Here is an 18,097-nt window from a genome sequence, read left to right as displayed (position 1 = left end):
TATATTTTATTAATTTTAGATTTGATTAAAAATATAATAAAACAGCTTTCTAAGAAAACAAACTGTTCAGAAAAAATTAAATCACATTTTTAGATGACATATTTTGTTAGTTAGTATATTTTTATGATACATATTAATAATCTTAACGATTATAATATAGTTTTTGATTATTGGTAATAAAAAGACTCTTCCCTTCATAATCAGACTTTTTGTTTTTTTTTATTAATTTCAGATTTTACTACAAATTTAAGAAAATGTGTGTCTTAGAAAAACTGTTAAGAAATAAAATAAGTTTATATATATAAAATTGTACATTTAATTTATTGTATGATAAATGATCATAATATATAAGATAACATTATTATTGACCGGTAAGACATCGGTCCTTACTTCATAGATTATTTTTATTATTATTATTAATTTGAGATTTTATTGAAAATATTAAATGGGTGTTTTAGAGAACAAATTAAGAAACAAAATGAAATCAAGTTGTTTTGTTTTATGTATTAAATTCTATACTTAATTAATAATATAATCAATAGAATTTGTATGATAAATACAAATTATCATAGTATTTGAGATCAGTATTCAATATAATTATAAAAAAATACAATTCAATCAACAGTTGATCACAGTATTTAAAATCAGAATTCTTAATATAAATAAGAAAACAAATTGAATCAACAGTTATTTATATTAAATAATACATGTATGCTAGATAATAATGTTGCTAGTATTTAAGATAATATTGGTAAGACCTCATGTCTCCATCAGTAAATGTGTTGTAGGTCTAAATGTTAAGCAGTAGGTGGAGCCACATTCACTGCCTTTATATTCCAGCAAGAATGTTGCAGTGAGAAAAAACATCATTTGAAAAGGCTTGAGAGAAAAAGCTGCCTCTTATAAGAACATGATCGCAGGCACCTCGTGTGTGAGAGACTCCAGTGCTCCTCAAGCTACAGTGGAATAAATCACACAGGGTAAGATCCTCCACTCACTTCACACACACAATCAGGACTCTGGGGAAGAGGGGGGCAATCCTGTTTCATAAGGTATATTTTTATGCACTTTTGGCATTGCATTATAAATTCTATGCTCTGTTAATGATTTCTATATCATTTTGATGGATAACTACAGCATAATATCAGTTTTCTGAATGTGCAACTCAGAAACTGCCAGTTTTAGTGCTTCGTGTAGAACAACTGTACTTTGTTTTACATATACATGAAGAATGATTTATCAGATTATACTGCATAAATATGCCATACTTTTGAATGACTTCTACTTCAACTTCTAGCATGATTACAGGAGGTTTTGTTGAACAGAAAACAACAATTTCAACTGGAGGTTGCTGGAGGGCTTTGTCAGATAAATATGGTGTCTAAGTACTAGTTGGTACATGCCTTCAGTTGCACTACTTTTGAAATAGCCATAATAAGCTTGTACTGTAGATTTACGTGTTTTATTTGAGCTGGTTCTTTCTGACACAGTCTGGGAGGTTCACAACATGCTTCCAGAACAGAGATGTTCATCCTCAGGGGGGAAAAAAACATTAAATTCAATATTACAAGACTGAATTCATCATGAACATTTCCCACAGTGTTGAAATGAGTTCTGCTCTTGGTCTCAAATATGTTGGATATGGTCATTTGCACAAGGACAATGTGATACTTTTAAAAATGTGCTATAGCTTAATTGCTATTATGGACTGGGTGAGCGGGCACAGTTTGGACACTGTTGTTTTGTGCTGCAATGTGTTGGACTCTGCCAAGTTGCTGCAGAACTGAGCCAGGGTCAACAGCGGTTTTATTCAAACCAAACAATGTGATCTTTGCAATGCGGATGAAATGTAATTGGGGTTTAGGTGGAAATGGTGCAAATGCACGTGGGCTCAGTGATGATTTGTGAAAGTGTGAGCGTCTGTTTTCTCTGGGCTGCAGGTCACAATGTTGGGGATCTGCTTGTGTTTGAGTGTTGCCGTCCACTTCGCCGTGTCTCAGGAAACCGAAGCTCAGGATCCTGTCATATACACGGCAAGTAGAGCACAACACAGCCACTTAAGGGTGGACAGACAGACAGACAGACAGACAGACAGTGGACAAGTGTATGGATGGATGGATAGATAGATAGACAGACAGACAGACAGACAGACAGACAGACAGACAGTGGACAAGTGTATGGATGGATAGATAGACAGATAGACAGACAGACAGACAGACAGACAGACAGTGGGCAAGTGTATGGATGGACAGACAGACAGACAGACAGTGGACAAGTGTATGGATGGATAGATAGACAGACAGACAGACAGACAGACAGACAGACAGTGGACAAGTGTATGGATGGACAGACAGACAGACAGACAGTGGACAAGTGTATGGATGGATAGACAGACAGACAGACAGACAGACAGTGGACAAGTGTATGGATGGACAGACAGACAGACAGACAGTGGACAAGTGTATGGATGGATAGATAGACAGATAGACAGACAGACAGACAGACAGACAGACAGTGGACAAGTGTATGGATGGACAGACAGACAGACAGACAGTGGACAAGTGTATGGATGGATAGACAGACAGACAGACAGACAGACAGACAGACAGTGGACAAGTGTATGGATGGACAGACAGACAGACAGACAGTGGACAAGTGTATGGATGGATAGATAGACAGACAGACAGACAGTGGACAAGTGTATGGATGGATAGATAGATAGATAGAGAGACAGACAGACAGACAGTGGACAAGTGTATGGATGGATAGATAGATAGATAGAGAGACAGACAGACAGACAGTGGACAAGTGTATGGATGGATAGATAGATAGATAGATAGATAGATAGATAGATAGATAGATAGATAGATAGATAGATAGAGAGACAGACAGACAGACAGTGGACAAGTGTATGGATGGATAGATAGATGGATAGAGATAGACAGACAGACAGACAGACAGTGGACAACTGTATGGATGGATGGATAGATAGACAGACAGACAGACAGACAGTGGACAAGTGTATGGATGGATGGATAGATAGACAGACAGACAGACAGACAGTGGACAAGTGTATGGATGGATGGATAGAGAGACAGACAGACAGACAGACAGTGGACAACTGTATGGATGGATGGATAGATAGACAGACAGACAGACAGACAGTGGACAAGTGTATGGATGGATGGATAGATAGACAGACAGACAGACAGACAGTGGACAACTGTATGGATGGATGGATAGATAGACAGACAGACAGACAGACAGTGGACAAGTGTATGGATGGATGGATAGAGAGACAGACAGGCAGACAGACAGACAGACAGACAGTGGACAACTGTATGGATGGATGGATAGATAGACAGACAGACAGACAGACAGTGGACAAGTGTATGGATGGATGGATAGACAGACAGACAGACAGACAGACAGTGGACAAGTGTATGGATGGATAGATAGACAGACAGACAGACAGACAGACAGACAGTGGACAACTGTATGGATGGATGGATAGATAGACAGACAGACAGACAGACAGTGGACAAGTGTATGGATGGATGGATAGACAGACAGACAGACAGACAGTGGACAAGTGTATGGATGGATAGATAGACAGACAGACAGACAGTGGACAAGTGTATGGATGGATAGATAGACAGACAGTGGACAAGTGTATGGATGGATAGATAGACAGACAGTGGACAAGTGTATGGATGGATAGATAGACAGACAGACAGACAGTGGACAAGTGTATGGATGGATAGATAGACAGACAGTGGACAAGTGTATGGATGGATGGATAGACAGACAGTGGACAAGTGTATGGATGGATGGATAGACAGACAGTGGACAAGTGTATGGATGGATGGATAGATAGACAGACAGACAGACAGACAGACAGTGGACAACTGTATGGATGGATGGATAGACAGACAGTGGACAAGTGTATGGATGGATGGATAGATAGACAGACAGACGGACGGACGGACGGACGGACAGACAGACAGACAGACAGACAGATAGATAGATAGATAGATAGATAGATTTGACGTCTTGCTAATAGTGCTAATAACTGTAAAAAGATTTGTCTGTGTTCTATTTTTTTGACCCAGTATTTATTTTTTCTTTGCCTTTGACTCTTCTTTTGCAGTGCACTGAAGGTTATGAATTTGACCATGAAAAACAAAGCTGTAAAGGTAACAGCTTGTCTCCTCTCATATTTATGTCTTGATAGCTTAAACATTAGTGCTACTCCAGTATATCAGCCAAGCTGCTTTACTGGCCAGTGTTTGGACCCTCTGAGATCAGCACAGTATTATCGCATTTATACAGTATACACCTACACCTGCACTGATATATCAGTATATCAACATCAGCCATTGGAAACCCACCATGAATTAGCATACTGCATAATTCGGACCTGTGCTAGATATTCATGTAAAAAAAGAGAGATAACTACTTTTGTGTCTTTTGTGTCTACTTTCCTCATAGATGTAGATGAGTGCAAGACACTGCTGGAAGCCTGCAAAGGGGGCATGAAATGCGTCAACCATTTTGGTGGCTACCTCTGCCTACCCCACAACGCTCGGATAATCATCAGTAACGGCGAGGATGAGCCCACTACCCCCCCGCCAGTGGAAAGAGTAGATGTTCAGCCCGGCTTATCCCCCGTCTCCAGGGGAGATTACTCAAGAGTCATTCATAGCTCAACACATACACTCCAGTGTGGCGTGGGGTTCATGCCGGATTCTCAGAACTACTGCAGAGGTGAGCAATAGCTGGCCCATTCTCTACTTGATTATTTGCAGTATTTGTTTGCGATGATGGAGTTGAGAGCTCTCATGACCCACAATCCTGTAAATGGTGTGTATACAATAGATCAATGTATCCATGTGTAGCCTATGGAAGCTTGTTTTCACCATGGGATAAAAAATAAAAAAAGGTCATTGCAGTTTTTTATCTCACAATTATGAGTTTATTTCTCGCAAATCGCACTTGAGACTGTTTTCTCACGACTGCAAGATTTAAAGTCAGAATTGTAAGATGAATGTCAGAGCTGCAAGATTTCTTGAGCAATTCTGAGAAGAAAAGTTTCAAGAAACACAAAAAGACAAAGACTACGACTAATAAAATTGCAATTATATATATATATATATTTGTTTTTTTATTCTGTGGTGAAAAGAAACCGAATTGAAAGATGCAAACTTAGAATTCAGCAAAAAATGTCAATTCCAAGATATAAATTTAAAATGGCAAGATGTTAACTCAGAATTAGACTATATGAAAAAAGTTAGAATTGCAAGATATAAACTTTTTTTCTCTCACAATTCTGAGTTTACATCTTGTAATTCTTGAATTTATGTCTCGCAAATCTGACTTTTTTCACAATTCTAAGAAAAAAGTCAAGAGTTCTAAGACACAAACTCAGAATTGCGAGATATAAACCTAGAATTGCAAGATATAAACTCTGAATCGTGAGACAAACTCAGAATCGCGAGATATAAACTCAAAATGACCAGATATAAATAATGGTGAGATGTAAGCTCAGAATCGTCTGAGCTTAATAAACTCTGAATTGCGACTCTAAAGTGCAAGAAATAAACTGAACTGAAAGGTATAACCTCAGAATCATGAGATATAAGCACAAAATTGTGAGAAATAAACTCTGAATTGCAAGATATAAACTCCACCAATCTGATATTTTGCTCACTATTGCGAGATGTGGTTGTGAGATAAAAGGTCACAATTACTTTTTAAGCTTTTTGTCCATGGTGCAAATGAGCTTCCATAGTACCCAGTTTTGTGAGAAAAAGTAGGCTTCCTTAAATGTAAAATGTTTGGTTGATTGGTACGAAACCGTATACTTACGTACTATATAGATTGCCAAAATAGTAGTATGTCAAAATAACCTAGATGGTTTACTACTTATGGCAAGATTTTTAAGGGCACATCTGATGGACACTCTTCTATCCCATAAGGCCATAGGAATATAATTATGAATGCTGATTCTGAAAATTGCTCCTCACACACTATTTGCAAGAATGAGTGAAGAATGAATTAGCGATATAAATGTTGTTTGCAAAATATTCGTTTTGTCAACATACAGTTAATTCTGAGAGGCCATATTTAAAATACTCAACGGAAGATGATCTCTTTGCAGAATGTGTACAAGCTAACAAGCCAAACGCTGACCCCTTGGGAAGTTATGATGTCATTCTTTGGGAATTCATTGTCTCTGTTCAGAGGATGCAGTGCCAGAAATCTGCTTCCTCTGGGTCTGTCTTCTTCTATCTGGTGGATGAAACTATTTGTGTGTGTGTGCTAATGGTGCTAATTCTTTCCCAACTTGATAGTGTTATATGTCTGGTTTTGTTTCTCCTGTGACCTAGTTTTCCCCCATTCTGTTTAATTAGGCTTTCAGTTCACCTGTTGTCTTAATGGTCTCATTAGTTTCCTTTTTGTTTGGTTCATGCTTTAAGTCCTCAGTTCTCCCTTAGTCTTCGTCCGTTCTCGTCTATGTTAAGTTGATATCATTGCCTGTCTTTTGGATTTACTTATTAAAATGCCTTTTATTTGATCTCCATCGTGTTCCTGTAATTGTGCCTCATCAGCCTGTGACAGATACAGGGTTCAGTCATGTTACAGCATGCAGAATCCCTGTGCTAGAAGCAAACTATTTAGATTGCATAAACCATTCACGATGAGACTGTAAGACAAGAATTGCAAAGATATGCCAACTAACATGTCATCCAACAAGAATAATACATTTGTTTCCCATTCTTAAATCATTTTATTAGATACTATGATCAGTCATTTGCACTGATTCCGTTAGCTGTAATGCTTGATAACTGATTCCACTACTGGTTAGCATTGTTTTGGTCTTATAACATTAATGAGCAAAATGTAGCTGCTGCAGCTTTTATACCAGGTTCAAATTTCCATTTACAAGTCATGTGGTATAACCACCAATGTAATAATATCTGTTCATTATACCCTGAATGCGTGTGAGTGTACATGTCTTTTTTAAAATACTTTTTTTTTCAGAGTAAAAAGTATTGTTACACATCAAGAATTATTAATTCTTTCATTTTGGGGAGTCGCACCACATGACATTTTACAACCTGAACTAACCTTGCCTTGTCAGATTTTCTGATATTTTAAAATACTTACAGATGCTTGTCCAATCTCATATAATTTCCTATTATGTTTTTTTTATGCATGTGTATGTCAGTTGCACCACATGACTTTCATTCTGAGGCCAAGTTTTTTTGTTGTTTTTTTCTGAGAAACAAATAAAAATATACAATTTATTCATTGATACAGACTATTTAAAAGTATTGTTTTGTTTTTGTCTTTAAAACATTCAAATATTTTTAATGCCACTAACTTAATTTAATGCAATTAACACTCTTCCTTCGGCTTGCTCTCTTTATCAGGGGTCGCCACAGTGATCCGCACAACTGATCTGGCACGGTTTACGCCAGATAATGCAATTAACACTAATATTAAATAGTAATATTTAAATCTAAAAATTAAATATTGATTAATGTTTGGGAAGTTGCACCACATGACATTTAACAACCTGAATTTAGTCAAAAAAGGTCAAATGAAAATACTTTAAAATACTTATTGACCTTGTCCTCTCTTTGATAGCTTGTGCACATTGGTTGCACCACATGACTTTGATGTGGCAGGCAACTTTTTAAAATAAAATTTTGCTAAAAATAAATAAAATTATTATTTTAATAATGCATATAACTGAATTACTTCATATTTGTATTATTATTATTATTAAATTTAAAAACAATATGCCACTAACCTCACAAACTAATGTTTGTTTGCTTTTTAATCAAAAGTACTCAATGCATCAACCTCGTATCCATAAACTTTGTCTCCAGGCAGACGAAGGGTGTAACGCAAACCGTCGTATTTTGATTTAAGCCATTGTTGTGTGCAATATTCTTCAGACATTCAGTAAATGGACTGTTGGTCGGTTCGCGCACATACTCTTGGAGACTAATTTTGGGTGAAATGGCCCTTCAGCGACTATGCTTTTTGTTATCATACAGCTACCAGAGTTTATGTGGTTTTGTTTGAGGAAGTATGGGTCAGGACATGTATCTCTCAGCCCATTAAAATGAGTCAACAATTAGCTCGGGCCTCTTCCCGCAAAAGAGAGTCAGCCTTCGTGCAATGTTTTCCTACATATTTTCGGCCAGTCTCTTTCAGAAGCGCCTTGGCAGTGATTCCTCTGGAATCCAACACCAGTTTGCTGGAATCAAATCACCATCATGTGGGTGATCACAGACTCCAGGTGTGTCTCTCTCAAAGAAGTGGGCAAGAAAAAAAGCATGTTTTTCGTCTGAACTTTTGCCCGCGAGGCCTTGCCTCATTTTTTCTGGCCAGATTGGCTATCAGCAGCACTAAACCCCCTGAAAGGGCCCAAACGCTGGTCAGCAAAGTTTTGGAAACTCTCGGCAAGAGGCCTCCCGAGGATCTTCGGATCTGTGCGTTGACATTATTCTCCCATTAATGCCTCAAATAGGTCACTTAAGAGCCTAGGAAGAATCCGCCTTGTTTGGATGAGGAGGTTTTGCTCACACGTGTTGCACATCCAATAGTCTGTATATGAATCACAGAAAACTGGCCTATTCTTAGGCCTTTGTATACAGTTACTTGACCAAACCTGGCAGATAAGCACAGACCACCCACGATGGCCCTCACAGCGTGAAAGGACACTTTCTGCACTCCAGAACGAAGCTGGAAACCTCGCCAGACATACCAAAGAATGATTAGGAGTGCAGAAAAGATGTGTGTTTTGGATTATGCTACCTGTTGTTTTAAATAAGTGCCGTTATTAGTGTTCTATTTGAGGGACTGAATGAAATAGGCATTTGGGAACGGCCAGTTATTTTGTTTATTACTCATGCAATCTCCTTTTTAATTTCATCATCTGTCATTAATGTTCAGTTGTGTGTTTTTTTTTACAGATGTGAATGAATGTCTAACCGCAAACCCCTGCCAACATCAGTGCTACAATCTGATTGGCTCTTTCATCTGCCAGTGTGAAGTCGGATATGAACTGGCTTCAGACTCAGTCTCCTGCCAAGGTTTTTTCCCCCAAACATTTTACGCTTTTGTGTACAAAAATACACGATAGACTTTGTTTGAATATTCCTAACACCATCAACAATAATTTCAACGTGTATGTAAACAAACGTGTAAAGTACTGACAGTAATGTGCTTACAAAAGACAGTTTGACATTTGATTCATTTAGTTACAGTCTCTCATCTCGAAGGAGTAGCTAACATCTACAAAAAGTTACTCACGCTATCCTGTTGTAGCCAATCAGATCAATATAATCATAATCAAACAGTATTTCAATGGCGATAATATTGTACAATGTTTTTTCCCCCATTTGTGTGGACATTATATTGATTATAAAAATGTCTTAATGGGATTGGACGAATGAGCATTATTATATAATTAATAAAGACTAATATAGTTATTACGGTATAAAATAAACTCTATGAAGGTTTGTATTGAATATTTCTAGTAATTTGCATATTGCATGCTTTGTTAGCAGGCTATGTTAGCTTAGGAGGCTAATCTGTTAACATGCTATCCTTAGGCTAACTGAAAGAGAAATGTTATATTTGATGTAGGCTACATTTGATGGTTTTTGTTATATAATGTGTGAAATAGCCATTTAAAAGATATTACTAAGGTACTTTGATATTGGCCATTTAAAATGTCTTTGACAAACTAGTATTATTTGTCAGGGGTGTGGACTCAAGTTACATGACTCCAGACTTGACTTGGACTCGAGTCCCAAATTTGATGACTTGCGACTCGACTCGACATAAAGAAGACTTGAGACTCGACTTAGACTTTGACAGCAATGACTTGAGACTTGACTTGGACTTGAGCCCTGTGACTCGGAGAGACGTTATGATCAGATCAGCGTCGTTATCATTCTCGACGGGTGTAGTGAACCTGCTCCGAGGATCGAATCCCGCCACGACCCTCGCAGCTCTACCAACTCAATGTGCTTTCATTTTCATTGGTAAACACCTCTCAGAGACCTTTTATTTTTGTTTTTGTTCAATCAGTTGCATATTTTAGTTGCATGTGCATTTTATTTGATTTAAAATCCATTAAGTTTAAAGTTATGGTGCAAATATTAGGCTACTTAAATCCAGGATCAAACTGATGGGTTAAATCATTAAATCACCTGCTTATTTTTAAAAGTTTAAAGTTTGATGCAAAATAATTATTAGATAAACATTGATTTAAGCTATAGCTAAACTGATCACTGCAAAAAAAATGTGCTATAATTTGAAGAAAAAAAAAAAGTGGCAATTGGCCTAATGATCATTTCAAATATAATTTAAAGAAGTGTTTCTTTCACGAAATGATTTGTGAGTTGTAGTCTATATATAACTATAAAATATACTCAATTTTCTCCCTCTTCACCAGGCGCTCATTTCACTTATTTCTTTCGGGATAATTGAATTCACATCAGTCTGTATAGCACATAGCCCCTAAATTTAGCGATCAGCTTTGCATGTTATAAACTTAACATTTACTACATTTTGTCTTTGTTACTCTTCGTTATAAAGAATGGTAGCACAGCATTTTTGAATGACTGTCTTCATGAGTTTGTCTACATCATATTGCAGGTTTCCTCTACATCCTCATTCATGTAAAGTATGGTAGCAGTTCTTTCTGCGTTCTTCTCACGTGTTTTTAAATCAGTTTCATTGAGGTTCCAAATAATGGCTCATTAGCTTAGATATAACACCTAGAAGCATATTCTTCTTATGCACACATGCAAAGTATTGCAGCTGTTATTTCTATGAAATTATGTTTCTTTGCTATTCTATTACTAATAAAATAGCTTTTTTCACTGCTTGTCCTATTTTGGCACAATCCCAAAATTGAACTTTGGCACCCATCTCACATGAAATTAAACTATGTAAAACATATTCCTGATATAAATTACTATAAATTTGATATGGTAATTAATACTGAGACACTAATTTGGGCAAAGAGCACTAATGACTTGTTTAAGACTTGAAGCTAAAAGTTGAGGACTTGTCTGTCTTGACTTGAGAATTGAATGCAAAGACTTGAGACTTGCAAAACAATGACTTGGTCCCACCTCTTCTATTTGTACACTAAGACAATCTTAAAAACATCTCAATGCCTTTGCATATGATGATTAAAATATTAAACTAAGTGGTATTTGTTTTATTGGAAGACACCATGAAGTACACTTTTCCAATCAATTAAAGGCCTGTTTACACCAAGAACAATAACTATATAGCATCCACACCGACGGACAATAATGTTGTGTATTATAATTGCACGCTGAAGTTTTGTCGTCTGCTGCTTAAATGCTTGTGCTCATTAAAGTTGAGTGGATTCTGATTGGCTGTCAAAGTTTTTATTGTTCATCAGCTGGGTAAAAAAAGGTCCTGAAAGTGATTTAACAAGATTGTTCCTGTGTGTAGCTGGGATTTGGACTTCGCTATGCTCCAAAAATTAGAACGATTATTAAAACGATTGATATACGGTTTCAAATGAAGACAAAACGCATGTTGACACTTTCTGGTTGTCCTATGTTAGTATAGTGTAGTATAAAAGTATGTAATTTTTTTCTGTGGTATTCGAGATTCGGTCCACTGACATTAAATGGACAATAACCACAGTAATGAGCAATATTTTGTCATTCTGTGAGTTTCATTCTCATTCGTGTTTTCCAGATATCAATGAGTGTGAATTCTCAAACTCCATCTGCCAGTTCCAGTGTGTGAATCAGCCCGGCGGATACCAGTGTGTGTGTCCTGATGGATACCAGCTCCAAGGGACGCGGATGTGCCAAGGTACAGTCCAGTTTCTTCCAGGCATCTGAAGATACTCATTGACCCTTTTTTATTGTATGGTGTAACAGTGTTTCCTGTGCATATGATAATAAACTCTTGAATCTTTACTCTTTTCCACCCTGTTAATAGATATAAACGAGTGTGAAACAGCACACAACTGCAGAGAAGATGAAATGTGTTGGAATTACTATGGAGGATTCCGTTGCTATCCCAGAAACCCCTGCCGTGAGCCATACGTCAAAACAGGCGAAGGGTGTGTCTAATCTCCTGATAAAATCATACCCCGTGTTGCAACCCACAAATCTGTTTTACAAACCGTTTAACTCTCTATCAACAGACGCTGTAGGTGCCAGTCACCAAATGTTTGCCGAGGACTGCCGCCTGTCATTGTCTACAAGTACATGAGTATCTTTTCCGATCGCTCAGTGCCTGCGGATATCTTCCAGATTCAAGCTACCAGTGTCTACCCCAACATGGTAAACACCTTCACCATCAAATCCGGCAACGAGGGAGGAGAATTCTACCTGAGGGTAAGATCTGTGATTACAGCCTTGCAATTAGTTATTTTACCAGCATTTGGTGTAATACATTATGAAGTAATTAACTACTGTAAATTAATTACTTTCCCTTAAACTCTGTATAAACCAGGGGTGCCCAACCCTGTTCCTGCAGAGCTCAGCTCCAACCCTGATCAAACACACCTGAACCAGCTAATTAGGATCTGAAGGAGCACTTGGTAATTACAGACAGGTGTGTTTGATCAGGGTTGGAGCTGAGCTCTGCAGGAACAGGGTTGAGCACTGGTATAAACTATATTACTGTACCCTGCATTGAATTGTTACTAACCGGAAATCTGACCCTTTCAATTCTGTTATTTAAATACTGTAAACGTTTGGATGGATACCTTATTTAGCTTATTGGCTTTAGAGTCAATGTTCATGCATTTTTTTTGCCAAGAAATGTATTAGTATTATGTAAAAGACTGTTCAATATTAGTTTCCTATAACACACCAACTATTGAGCTTGACAAAATAACCTAGAAACCTGATGTTGTTTTTTTACGAGATACTTGCTTTTAAACTCTATTTAAACCCAAGGCATTTCTCTACCAAAACAGGTTTTATGTCCACCGTTACATTTAAAATGCTTGGGTTTGAATATTACAGGGTTGTAGATTAGTGCACAAAATCTGATTATTTACTATCAGTATTCTTGTGCTTTTTGTCAAGACTTTGAACAGATGAGCTTGACAATATATCTGTAAACATAATAAAAACTGATAGAGACTTCAATAGATACTCACCTGTGTTTGAACCCATGATATTTCTTTTCCAAAACAGGTTTAGTGCCAAGCCTGTTACATTTAAAATATCTAGGGATGAGGATCAGTACAAAAATGTCTTGTAATGTCCTTAGCTGGCACGGCACAGCACAGCACCAGATTATTTACAGCCAGTATTCTTCTGCTTCCTGCCAAGAAAAATATTTTTCTGTAAGAGTGATCACTATTATTTTCCCATAACAGAGCTAAACAATTGAGCATGACAGAATAACCGTAAACAATAAGAACTGTAGCGACTGTAAGAGATACTTGCTTGTGTTTGAACCATGACATTCCTTTTCCAAAATAGGTTGTGTCAACCTTGTTACCTTTAAAATGTTTTGGGGTTGTTACAGGGTTAAAGATCAGTGAATTTGTTTTTTTTATCAGTCATCATTATTCACCAGATTATTTACAGTCATCATTGCTCACAATGATATTTCTCCCATAACAGAGTTGAAATGTGCACCTGTAAACATACTGAAATACACAAAGACATCAACCCTGTTACATTAAAAAATGGATCACTGTGATTTATAGCACTGTCTTGTGGTGAAGCCTGGTGAAAGGGTTTTCTTTGTCTTTCAGCGCTCCAGTAATGTAAGTGCCATGTTGGTGATGACCAAACCTTTGACTGGACCTAGAGAACATGTTGTGGACCTGGAGATGGTCACACAGAGTAATGTCTTGAGCTACCGTTCCAGCTCACTGTTGAGACTCACCATTATTGTGGGTCCATACCCTTTCTAAATCATCAGCACCTTGGTTTAATGTGTGTACTGCAGCTTACTATGTTTAAAATGTTCAACACAGCATGGCTACCTGGTTGTGGTCTAGATCAGTGGTTCTTAACTGGTTGAGACCCAAAACTGTGTCAGAAACCAGTTCTAATTCAAACAATAGATATTAATGTTTGATTTTACAGGTTTATGCGAGTTCACATTTGTATGATGAATCTTTTGTATAATATTTTGATACTGTTTTGGGTTGCCATTTAATGTCTGGTCTTGAAACAAAACTGGCTGAGAACCACTGGTCTAGGTAGTTGCATATTCACTGGGTTTCAAACAGGAATTGGTTTATTAATCATAAAATGTAGGTTTACTGACGTTTTCAAGTAACTTGTACTTTGGAAAATGACAGACAAGGTCAGAGAGGGTGACATTAAGACCGAGAAATATCTGAAAAACAACACAGCTGGATACCAGAAGGAAACAGTCGCTCAAGTTTCATTCTGAAAAGCACTTACAGGTTATTCTTTGTCTTGGTAGCAAGAGGTTTGCAAGACTCTGCTGCATGTCAGACTTTTAAATAGATAGTTCATGCAAAAAGTGGGTCTATCATTATTTACCTATATTATGTTGTTTTAAACTCATACGACTTTCTTTCTGTAAAACACATAAGGTGAAGTTTAACAAAATGTCATGTTGCTTGTTTCCATACAATAAACATCAATGGAGGAAAAAACTCTGAGGAGCTCCAAAAATGACAAAACACCATAAAAATAGTCCGCACGACTATATTGTGAATCTTCCCAACAGACCAAAAAGTTATTCACTGAAAATACTCCCTTCTATCACAACGCTCGAATCTTTAACATGTCTTCAAATTAGTGTCACAATTGGTTACGACGAATTCAATGACCACCAACCAAAAGTTTTGGTCTGTTAGGGACCAATTACGAAGAACACAGTTTTACAGGAAGTGGAATAGGAAAAATGCAAGGTCTCAAGAAAGTTGAATGTCTTTTCACTTGTGCACTTGTTTGTTTTTACAGTGCACAAGACTTTTTTACAGTGCACAAGACTTTTTTACAGTGCACAAGACGTTGCAAAATACACAAGCGCATGGTCAAAGATGTCTGTTTCGCACATGTTTGCATAGAAAACCAATGGAAAATCAGCGCACTGGAATTCAAAAACACATTCTGTATGAACATGGTGTGGCTTCAAAAAATTACTTTTATCATGCTTTTTTGTCTATTTTCCTCATTCATCATATCGTCCTCATTCCCTCTCGCTGTATGGAAAAGTGCAGTGTCAACATTCTGCTAACCTTCTCCTTTTTTTGTTCCTCAGAAGAAAGTAAGCCGTATGAGTTTGGAACCACATGAAGATGAGTAAATGATGGCAGGGTTTACATTTTTGAACAAACAAAACTTTTTAATCAGTTAGTAAATCAAAGCTATACATTTCTCTTACATGGATTGTGTAGAAACAGAATGTAATTATCAAAAAGTGCTCATAGATTCGTTACTAGATTTGACTTCTTAGCAGGGGAAAAGTGTTTTATAGGTGGAACATGTGGATAAAGCAAACAGAACTGCATAGAGTTAGGTGGAACAGTTTGTGGCGTAATCTAATGTCATCCTTAGCTAATGGAAATCTCTGAATGCTTCCTCCGCCTTGCAAATACTGCAGAAATGACCTCCTATCCTATGAGAATAAGGCAATAATGTTTTGGAAACAGAAGTGATGTTTTCAGGAAATTGCTGGCAAGGGTTTTGGGTCGCATAAGCAATGGAACTCTTGCCTAACATGTCTGTATGGTTGCCAGAGCAGCGTTTGATCTTCTGCAGCGGTTCGTGTCGATGGTCTGTGACAAACACTGTTACTTGAACCGCTGCGTCACACCCGGCGCCCCCAGAGATGTGGTCGTGGGTGAGGCCGGAATGGTTCGCGCACCACCACGTTGTATGAAATTATTTTGGCAAGCAATCGCTACGTTGGCTGTTCCGAGATCTGACTTAGTATTTTAATGCTATGCTTGCAAATCAATCTGTATGTTGTCATTATCTGTTTTCTCATGATCAAACACTTTGATTGATCACAGTGAATTTGTGAATGCTCCCTGTTTTTTCTCTTATTGAGATCATTTTTGCTCATATCTAAATTGATGTGGACCGGTTGTTTCTGCTCAGTGAGGACAACAGGTCTTTTGTATTTGTTTAACAAACTAAAATTAATTGGATTTACACCTTTCGTTCAGAAATTTTCTGTATTTTCAGTCTGCTCTCAAGTTGCACTTTCTTTTGTTATCATTCATAGCCTTTGTGCCATTTATTCTGCTGTAAAGTTTTTGGAAATAAAAATAAATACAGTAACAGTTGTGTCATTTTAGTTTGCTTAAAACAAAAGTATAGCACCAGAAAGGAAGCATGTTCGAAAATGCTCATGTGCAAAAATGCAATCTTTTGCTAGTATTGCATAACATGCATGGGTCAGTTTGGTATATTCCCGGAACAGTTTATGGGGACCACCGAGATTCATCTGCAGTTATTACCTCCCGTGGTTGCAGATGGGAATATGTAACTATGTGATGTTGTCATGACAATAGTTGCACACTGACAGCCTAGTCGTTTACAGAAAGCATGCAAGTCATACATTAACTTCATGTTTTTGCTTAGATTTTAAATAAAAGAAAAAAAATAGAACAAACTAAATGTGGGTGTAAAAAAATCTGTGGAGAATTACAAGAAAAATCTGGAAAAACCAACAAAATTTAGAATGTAAAGATTTTCTTTTTGACAAATTTATTGTTGCATAGTGCATAATGTGAATATATTATTAGACTGACATCTTTCTGATGGTTTTATGTGATTATTCATGAGATTGATTTGTGGCCTTGTGTCTCTCACGGGACGAAGAGGATTAAGTAACAGGGTTCCTACTTTCCAGAATCAAATTTTCCAAACTTCTCAGTAGATTTTCAGACCATATTTAACATAAATGGTTCATAGAGCATTATTTTCAGCTTTATATTTGGATATATTTCAAGGCCTTAGGTCTCTTTAACGCATACTTTGTGGAGGCCAAGAAACCACGCTGTGAAATGGGCTGATGACTCAGTGAGCATTGTCCTATATGCTAAGTTTTATGGTTTCTAGTACGCACATAAAAGTCTGCATATTTTTATTTTTGCAAAGGTCCTTGATGCTATATAATGCTTATAACCTGCGTTTTGCATAATGAAAAAGTGCATATTTGACAATCACTAAACAGCTGCCATGGAATCTCACTTCTTGTTAAATAAATGTATTAATTTTCATTACATTCCTAATTTTCTATTATAAAAAACTAAATAGACGCAAAAGTCTGGAAACAAATATTTCTTCCTACTCTGCTTTCGTTTTTCCATACTTTTCCAGACCTGAAAAAAAAGAAAATCAAATTCCATACTTTTCCAAACCCCATAGGAACCCTGTAGTAAGTACATTATGAGACTGGGTGGGTTAGAACCTAAAAGCTTTAGGAAACTGCCTTGACATTAGAGCACCTACTTTACTACTATTAGTGAGATGCTTGTATTCTCTGGGCCCAATGCAAAAGCAATGGCACTAATGTAGTCTAACCGTCAAAGCAAAAAGCTGACTGAAGGCTCAAAACTGATTAAAAGCGGTAATGCATTTTAGTATTTGTAAGCACATGAGATGCGTGAGACACCAAAAGATTGAGTTTAGTTTAACTTTAAACCAATGCTTAACGTAAGAGCCTCACCTGCTGGTTACCCAGAGTATGGCTTCATTCACACAGCTCTAAATTCACCTGTTTGTACTCAAATTAAACTCAGCAGCCAGTCCAACAACACACTCTTGGTTTTAAAAGTTCGTTAAGTGAATGTGGTTTACCTTTTCAAACATTCCTCGCCAGAAATGGTGTATTTATGTCGTTTATATTACTCAGGGTCTAAGGTCCAGGAACATGTGCTACTAGTTCGCTGTGCATGACGTAAACCATTTCTAGCGGCCAAATTAGAATCCAACCAATCACGAAGTCGGAGAGGTTTGCGTAACCAATCAGAGTGCAGCGCTGTGACTCACCGTACATGGACAGCCATCACCATATAAGGAAACATCGCCTCGCTTTATATGGAGGAAAGTAGATCTTC

At 37.2% G+C, this 18,097-nt stretch overlaps 1 protein-coding gene across 2 annotated transcripts; it reads left to right on the top strand.

Annotated features, from left to right (window-relative positions):
* The first annotated feature begins 895 nt into the window (after nt 1-895).
* LOC306867773 (EGF-containing fibulin-like extracellular matrix protein 1) lies at nt 896-16,621 on the top strand. 2 transcript variants are annotated; one of them, XM_079413638.1, is made up of 9 exons: nt 896-980; nt 1,941-2,033; nt 4,151-4,196; nt 4,492-4,767; nt 8,991-9,110; nt 11,770-11,889; nt 12,019-12,142; nt 12,227-12,419; nt 13,799-16,621. In XM_079413638.1, exons 2-9 carry the CDS (start codon nt 1,947-1,949, stop codon nt 13,958-13,960), a joined length of 1,128 nt encoding a protein of 375 aa, XP_079269764.1. In that variant the 5' UTR covers nt 896-980; nt 1,941-1,946; the 3' UTR covers nt 13,961-16,621. The 2 variants fall into 2 exon arrangements, with proteins under 2 accessions (XP_079269764.1, XP_079269765.1); XM_079413639.1 differs by having other exon boundaries at nt 980-1,052; nt 13,799-16,615.
* The last annotated feature ends 1,476 nt before the right edge of the window (nt 16,622-18,097 follow it).

This window comes from Barbus barbus (assembly GCF_936440315.1).
Source record: "Barbus barbus genome assembly, chromosome: 49".
Classification (NCBI taxonomy): Eukaryota; Metazoa; Chordata; class Actinopteri; order Cypriniformes; family Cyprinidae; genus Barbus; species Barbus barbus.
Note: the sequence above shows the minus strand (reverse complement) of the source record. Positions and strands in the feature narration are given on the sequence as shown.